An 8751-nucleotide genomic window follows, 5' to 3' on the forward strand; every position below is an offset into this window, starting at 1 on the left:
CGTATTCGGATTCGTCTCTTCGTTCTGAACAACTTTCATGTAGAAGGTATTTTCATCTGAGCTACGGTTTATTTTATATTAATTTTTAAAAGATATTATTAATTTCTTGAATTTAATTAATTATTTAATTAAATTCGAAATTGGATTTATGACATCGGCATGATGTCATGCTGATGTCAGCAGTCAACAGGGGTTGACTGGTCAACCTGATCAGTGGGTCCCGCTTGTCATTGACTGAGATTAACTAAAACAGATTAATTAGTTTAATTAGTAATTAGGTTAATCTAATCAGGATTAGTTTAGTTAAATAGGATTATTAACTTAATTAATTTGCTAATCAATTAACTGATAATTTGTTTATTTACTTTAAATTCTCTTCTCTTTTTTTTAATGTGCCCCTGCAGTGGCTGTGTGTACGCGGGGGAAAAGGGAGACAGAGGACTCCGGCGGCCTCATCTAGGAGCCACGGCGAGCTCCGGCGGGGCGCGCGGCCGTCAGCCGAACGCAGCGACCAGAGGCACGCGAGGTGCGACGTGGTATCCGGTAGCAGCAGGCAGAAGGGCGAGCGCGGCGGACGGGTGAGGCTCGGCGGGTGCAGCGGGACGGCGACGTCATGCCGGAATGCGACCCCGGCGACAAAATGTTCATCTGCGAACACTTGGAGAACCAGCACGACGAGGCGCGTGCAGTGGTGTAAGCGGTTTGTGTAGGGCAGGTGAAAGTGACCACGACGACGACGTCCGACAGTGGTGACGACTTGCCCTCGTCAGAGGTGAGCCAACGGGGCACGGGGAGGAGTGAGAAGAGGGTGAGGAGGACCGTGAGCTCACAGCGATGCTCGAGGAGGGGCTCGGTGAGGGTGATGGTGCAGCATCCGCAGCGGATCCGGCGATGGCGTGCGGCGGCCAGCGTCGGGGAAGAAGCAGCGGGTGATGTGAGGGCGGCCTCCCAGCTCCGATCCAATGCATAGACGAAGGAGAAGACGATGGCGCTCCTCCCGGTCAGACTCTCTGGGCGCGGGAAGGACGATGGCCATGCGGCGACCGTGGACAAGGTAACGACGATGGCGACGCCCTCTGGATCGAAGGGAGAGACGGGCGTCGGCGTTGGGTCGGTTACCCCCGATCCAGATCGGGGGGGAAAGGGAGGAGTGGACCGTGGGGAAGGGAGTGGGGGTCGTGGGATGGGGACGACGGGATCGGGATCGAGCCCGATCCAGATCGTGGGGGCGGCGGGGGGGGGGGGGATGGGAGTGGTGCTAGGGTTCGGGTTGGGGGAGGGGGCTAAGCAGGAGGGTCGGGTGGGCCGTTTCGGTAGGGTCGGCCGGATGGGTGGGATGGGCCAAGGCCCATGGGGAGCCGCGGGGGTTTCCTTTCTTTTGTTTTGTTTTTACTTTTTATTTAATTCTTTTCTATTTTAAATCAGTTTAAATTATTTAGACATTTTCTAAAAATGTGTTTACTTCACCATAATTATCTATGCAATATTTGACACGGTCCGAACATTTTTGTTTTAAAGTTTGAAAACTTTGTTTGTTTGCCAAAAATTCAAGTTTGAATTCGAATCGTTTTCGAACTAATGCGAGATTAGCCACAGTGATCAAGGTGACGTGGCATCATTAGCGAAGGATTACTGTAGCGTAACTATCCGGGCGTCACACCCACTAAGTCCCATTAGGCCCAATATACTCCCCGGGGGGTTCCGGTAACCCCCGGTACTTCGGTATATGTCCGAAACCTCCTGAAACACTTCCGGTGTCCGAACATAGTCGTCCAATATATCAATCTTTACGTCTTGACCATTTCGAGACACCTCGTCATGTCCGTGATCATATCTGAGACTCCGAACTACCTTCGGTACATCAAAACACAAAAGCTCATAATACCGATCGTCACAGAACTTTAAGCGTGTGGACCCTACGGGTTCGAGAACTATGTAGACATGGCCGAGACACGTCTCCGGTCAATAACCAAGCGCGGAACTTGGATGTTCATATTGGTTCCTACATATTCTACGAAGATCTTTATCGGTCAAACCGCATAACAACATATGTTGTTCCTTTTGTCATCGGTATGTTACTTGCCCGAGATTCGATCATCGTTATCTCAATACCTAATTCAATCCCGTTACCGGCAAATCTCTTTATCGTTCCATAATGCATCATTCCGTAACTAACTCATTAGTCACATTGCTTGCAAGGCTTATAGTGATGTGCATTGCCGAGAGGGCCCAGAGATACCTCTCCGACAATCGGAGTGACAAATCATATTCTTGATCTATGCCAACTCAACGAACACCATCGGAGACACCTGCAGAGCACCTTTATAATCATCCAGTTACGTCATGACGTTTGGTAGCACACAAAGTGTTCTTCCAGTAATCGGGAGTTGCATAATCTCATAGTCATAGGAACATGTATAAGTCATGAAGAAAGCAATAGCAGTAAACTAAAACGATCAAGTGCTAAGCTAACAAAATGGGTCAAGTCAATCACATTATTCTCTAATGATGTGACCCCGTTAATCAAATGACAACTCATGTCTATGGCTAGGAAACTTAACCATCTTTGATTCAACGAGCTAGTCAAGTAGAGACATACTAGTGACACTCTGTTTGTCTATGTATTCACACATGTACTAAGTTTCCGGTTAATACAATTCTAGCATGAATAATAAACATTTATCATGATATAAGGAAATAAATATTAACTTTATTATTGCCTCTAGGACATATTTTTCCTTCACAAGTTACTCTAAAAAAACTATACATAGTACGATATTCGCAAAAAAAACATAGTACGAAGAGTAAAATGCACCATGAGTCCTAATAAAACTATTATAGGGTGTCAAGTTAGTCCCACAAAAAAAGTTAGTCATAATACTATGAAAATGCTCATGTGGATCCTAAAATTTTGCTAAGTGTGTCACCCGCAGTTCTATCTGCGGTGGATCAGCTTTGACTTGCACGGGTTGTAGGTTGACAACTGCCACGTGGCATTTTTTTTGCGCAAAACACGCAATAGGTTCTCTCTTTTAATTTTGGGGCCATCCTATTTGCATGAAACCTGCGGGGATGTCGTCTAGCCAGCAATCCCTTGCACAATCTAGCCACCACCATCCCGCATCTACATCGCTGTCGGCCTCACTCTCCCACACAACGGCCCCCGCCCCCTTCCACGCGGCGACGGCTGCCTTCACTGAAGGGTGTGGCGTCGACATCACACGCTGGAGGGCAACGGTGGCAGGGAACAACATGCAGGCTCCAGCCTTAGTCTGCCACCTTCTACTCGACATGAAAGTCTGCACGACTTCATCCCCACTTCCACCCAACACAGACGATCCATCCTGGACGGCGAGGTTACAATTGTTCATTGCGCGTCGTCAGAGCTGACTCATCTCATGTTCACGACGTTTGGGTATGCGGGTAGATTGTGGCCGTCGGAGGTGGAGATGAAGGTAAGGGAAAGGGTATGTGCAAGGATGAGGGTCACAAAATTAAAAGGGATGACCGTTTGGGGGTGGTTTTGTGCAGAAGATTGCCACATGACAGTAGTCAACCTTGCTACCTGGGCAAGTTAAAGCTGATGCAGTGTCAGTGCAGATAGGACTGTGGGATACACTTACAAAATTTTTAGACCCATATGTGCATTTTCATACTATTAGGACTAACTTGACACTTGTAATACGAAACGATGTTTTAAAAATCCAATCAAACTAATTTGGTGTTCTAGATGTTGATATATTTTCCAATAAATTTGGTCAAATTTTTCTTTTTTTACTCAGAACAAAGTTATTACTTTGAATGATTTGAAACGGAGGGAACAACATACTCTATTGAACCATCCCACCTCATTAAATTTATGCACAAAAAGGTCATGCAAATGCTAAAAAAGGACAGGTAATCCTTAAGGATAGATGATATTTTTACTTAGAAATCATGATATCTAATGAAAAATACACATGAGCACTTGGGTGCTCCACCCCAGCCCCCCCCCCCCCCTACGAAAATTAAATTCAAAAAATACCATGAAAATACAAAAAAAATCAGGGAATCTCAAACTTGGGTGCCCAATCTACTCTCGTATGTAATTTTTGTATGAAAATACCAGCAAATGTACCCGTGGCGAAGAAAAAACAGTCCGAACTAAAATCCATCGAAACAAATTTTTTCTATACATATGAATTCTTTTGTCTTTTTTTGCCATGAATCCCTTTCCTGGTATTTTTTCATGAAATTTCACACGAAAATAGATTGAGCATCCAGGTTTCATATCCCAAAACATTTTTTTTAATCCTGGTATTTTTTTTTAAATTTAATTTCCATAGGGGGTGTGGAGCACTCTAGTGCTACAAATCCTCTTCCGATATCTAATCTACTACTCCAGTGGGGTAAAAAAAACATCCACAAAACCATTTAAGGATCGACAGCAATCCAACATAGCCTAGTCTCTCATTTTTTTGCAGGGAAACAATCCAACATATTCTGCACAACATAGAGATCATTTACAAGTTTAACTTGGTCTTAGTACAGGACGAAAAGAACAACACCAGAAGTTGAGGATACTCGGAAAAGATTGAAGATGAATCATTTCACAGTGACTTAAACCTTCTTTCTTTTCTTCCTTGTACTTGTGCAGAATCAAGTAAAAGTTGGGATGGAGTCATGGAAGCGAGGAGCAGGTGCTCTGTTCTTAAACCACGTTGCGAATACATAATCTTTGTGAGAACATATGTGCCAATCTGTAATGCTAGTGATGTGTGTGCTGACAAAGTACTAGTGCTGTACTGCTTTATCAAACACAGCTTTCAGCCTTTTAATCATGCTAAAAGGCATGATGTCACTCATTTCAAAAGAATACGGCGTCACAGCTGAAAAATACTAAGGGCATGTACAATGGTGGCATATGGATACATATACCTCATGATAAAAAGTAATTTGAAGCATATGTGTTGATTTTTTTCTCCCCAATGTAAGCTACTATTAGTGAACCTCATCAAAAAATGAAAAATGACTCTTACTACACATGAAGAAAATCCTATGCGACCAGGTCGTATACTTCTGATCGGGAGACCCACTTAATCGAGCGACACCTGGTAGTGCGCATCTCAATGCAATTGCAACGAGCTAGTAGTATACCTTCTTCCGCAATTCCCTGTCGGGAAACCAACCGTCGTTGTAATTCTCTTTACGGTTCAGATCTCGGACCTGCCGCTGGTGCTCCATCACCGACGACCGGCGGAGCCACACTTCTCGCCGTCGGCGCGATTTCCCCCTGCTACAACATCCGTCAAGGCTCTTTGCCCCGTCGGTCGTGGCCAAACTCCTCGACACCGGCACAATGACGCTGCTCGCCCCCGTCGGTCGAGGCCAGACTCGTTGACGCCGGGCAACCGCGCTGCTCGCCGCCGGCGTAACTCCATCTACTCAGGCTGACTTACGGCAATAGAGTTGGCTGGCTGGCTGGCTGCCTCCGCCTGGTCGTGGCACCGCCATCTTGCCGCAAAGCCGTCGTCGTCAGGAACGAGCACACCGAGCATGGAGTCAAGATTTGGCAAAGGAAATCAGGGAAGAAGGTAAATTGTTGCGCCGAGATTCGCGCTGCCACGTGTTGCTAAACCGAATGGGTCTCCCGATCAGAAGTATACGACCTGATCGTATAGGATTTTCTTCCTACTACACATGCATCCCTGCTCTTCATTTTAACTTTTTCAACTTTATGCATTGGACCACACTTTTTGTCTCTTAAGCATCCTCCTCCTGGAGAGGATCCCGCTTCCCCATCCGAACCTACCTTTTCTGTTATCCGATTCTACATGGCATGTGAGGCATCATCCTAAGGCTATGCATTCACCATGCCTTAACAACGACTTCCATTTTCTTAACCTTGCTCTTTCAATAAGACCCTTTAACAATGAATGATCACACAGGTGCAAAGCTTAATTGAATAAAAAATGTTTTAGCTTCTACAGAAAACATGATAAATTGTACAGTACGTACTAGCTATGGAACAAGCACTGCTCACGAGTAAAAAAAAAAATCTGACTCTGGAATCTTTGCCTCAACTAACAGTGCAAACAATTCGAGTAACCAGCCCCCAAATATAGCCTAAAAGTTCAGACCGACATGGCAATGGCTTATAAAAGAACAAATCCCCAACTAGAATCCCACTCCAGTCTCACTGTCTCATGCCGGCAGCGTGGACCCTGGCACAATCTTCCCCTGCTCGACATTCTCGGCCACGACGTCGGCCGCCGTCGCAGAGTGCGCCACGTCGTACGTCGCGTGCACGCCGAAGAGCACGTAGTACACGAGCATCGCCACCGTGCAGATGCCGAAGCGCAGGTAGGCCATGGACCCGAGGGACCCCATCAGGAACAGGTTGGTGGCCACGGACATGGCCGGCAGCCACGGCATGAGCGGCACGCCGTACACCTTGGGCTGCCGCTGCTGCTTCGCCGCCAGCGCCAGCCCCGCCGCGCCGGCCGCCCAGCCCACGCCGAACACCGCGTACCCCGGCCACCGCCTGGCGTAGCGCGAGTTGTAGTACGCCGAGAGCCCGATGGACGACAGGACCACCAGCGCCAGGAAGGCGAGGAAGGTGCGCAGCTGCCTGGCCGGGGTCTTCCCGGCCACGTAGTAGCGGCGGACGAGCAGCGCGACGGCCACCAGGGCGAAGATGAAGAGCGTGCTGATGGAGGAGACGGAGGCGAGCACGTCCAGGCTCGAGAAGAGCGCCACGCAGGCGGCGCCGAGCGTGACGGCCATGGTGGCGTACACGGGCGTGCCGGTCCTGGGGTGCACGAGCGCGAAGTAGGGCGGGATCATGTGCGTGCGCGCGATCTGCGTGGTGTAGCGCGCCTGCCCCAGCGCGCCCACCAGGAGGCCGCTCGTCATGCCCTTGAGCGCGCCGAGCGCCACGACGTAGCGCGCCCACTTGAGCCCGGTCGCGGCGAACGCCACCGAGTAGGCGGCGTTGGGGTCGATCTCGCTGTACCGCTGCATGCCGACCAGCGCCAGGGACATGGCGCAGTACACCACGGTGATGGCCGACATGGACGACAGGAGGCCCAGCGGCACGTCCCGGCCGGGGTTCTTGGTCTCTTCCGCCATGGTGGCCACCATGTCGAAGCCCGTGTAGGACCAGTACACCACCGCCGCCGCGCGGAACACGCCGGCGGCCCCGAAGGGGAAGAAGGTCGGCTCCACGAGGTTGCTGGAGTGGAAGTGCGAGAAGCCCGCGCCGATGACGAAGGCGATGATGACGATGCCGATCACGGACGCCAGCGAGTTGATGGTGGAGGTGAGGCGCGCGCCGGACATGGCCAGGGCGGAGGTGCAGATGAGGACGACGACGGCGATGGGATCGAGCAGATTGAAACCTTCAGCGAGCGCCGGGACGTGGATGCGGAGCGCGTCGGTGTCGAGTCCGAAGAGCGCGGCGAGGTAGGACGTCCAGGAGCGCCCCAGGCCGGCCGCCCCCACGACGGCCTCCAGCAGTATGTTCCCGGCGGCGAGGAACGCCGCCATGTCGCCGAGCTCGACCCGCAGGTACGAGAAGGAGCCCCCGGCAGATGGGATCTCGGTGGCGAGCTCCGCGTAGCAGAAGGACGAGAGCAGGGCGGAGAAGCCCGCGGCGGCGTAGGCGAGCGGGATGGCCGGGCCGGCGTCGAAGCGCGCCTCCTGGCCGGTGAGCACGAAGACGCCGGAGCCGACGACGGAGCCGAAGCCGAGGAAGGCGAGGTCGACCCAGGAGAGGCAGCGGCGCAGCGGGTTCTCGCTCTCCGCGAGCAGCGTCCCCGCCTCGACGGCCTCGGACGATCGGGCGGCCACGCGGTCGCGCAGGCGCGGCACGGTGGCCGCGAGCGCGCCGCCGTACGCGCGCCAGCTCTGGAACGAGGGCTCCGGGAAAAAATCGGCCTTGCTCCACCGCCAGTACCGCCGGCCCTGCGGCTGCTCCCCAGCCGCCATCGCCGCGCACGCAATTGGGATTGGAACTTGGACGCGAGTGCTGGGAAAGGCTGGGATTTGACGAGTGAATATAGACGAGTTATGAGAGGATTGTAATTCGTTTCCGATATTATCTCAACTAACAAACTACCGAAAAACTGAATTTTTTTTTCTAAATAGTACTTCCTCCGTCCAGGTGAATAAGTCATCTTAGATTGTGCACCGCAACCAAGGTGAAGAGGAAAACGAAAAAACTTAATGTTTATTTGCTAATTAATACCATTGCATGCAACGAACTAACCACTGCATGTCATGTTTGATAGTCTCAAGTCATTAAAAGCATACACGTCTCACATCTCTTATTGGTTGATTTCTTTATTTATGTCAAAAAATACAAAACAACATGATAGTTAAAACAACACGTCTATGTGTTTAGAGACTATTTGATTTTTGTAACGTGACTTATATACCTAGACAGAGGGAGTACTTCGTTTCCGTTGAGCACACGCACCAACTGCTGTTTTGCCGTGCGGCGCGGCGACCGTTCGATCTGGCTGCATGCCTCTGGTCCGTTTGATGCGAGGGGCACCGCATAGGAGGTCAAATAAGTACGTTGTATTTGTATAGATATAGAGCCAAATACGTACGTAGTACAGAGTATATATATGGTATACTTGAAGAAAAAGTATTTTTTTATTAGGAAAGAATCTCGACAAAAAATATATTAGGAAAGAACCAATATGTTTTGGACCCTGATAACGGGAAACGACAGCTGTGGAGGTACGCCCAGCGAACAGATGTTCC

The 8751-nt window shown here is 50.0% G+C and overlaps 1 protein-coding gene across 1 annotated transcript; it reads right to left on the reverse strand.

Annotated features, from left to right (window-relative positions):
- Positions 1 to 5916: 5916 nt before the first annotated feature.
- Positions 5917 to 8058, reverse strand: LOC123190217 (cationic amino acid transporter 8, vacuolar). The gene has a single exon (XM_044602820.1). It carries the CDS (start codon positions 7966 to 7968, stop codon positions 6184 to 6186), a length of 1785 nt encoding a protein of 594 aa, XP_044458755.1. The 5' UTR covers positions 7969 to 8058; the 3' UTR covers positions 5917 to 6183.
- Positions 8059 to 8751: the final 693 nt, after the last annotated feature.

The sequence above is a fragment of the Triticum aestivum genome, chromosome 2A (genome assembly GCF_018294505.1).
Source record: "Triticum aestivum cultivar Chinese Spring chromosome 2A, IWGSC CS RefSeq v2.1, whole genome shotgun sequence".
NCBI lineage: Eukaryota > Viridiplantae > Streptophyta > Magnoliopsida > Poales > Poaceae > Triticum > Triticum aestivum.

What these genes read in the sequence shown, in the direction of transcription:
- LOC123190217 (XM_044602820.1), bottom strand. Translation starts at nt 7,968, where the DNA reads ATGGCGGCTGGGGAGCAGCCGCAGGGCCGGCGGTACTGGCGGTGGAGC.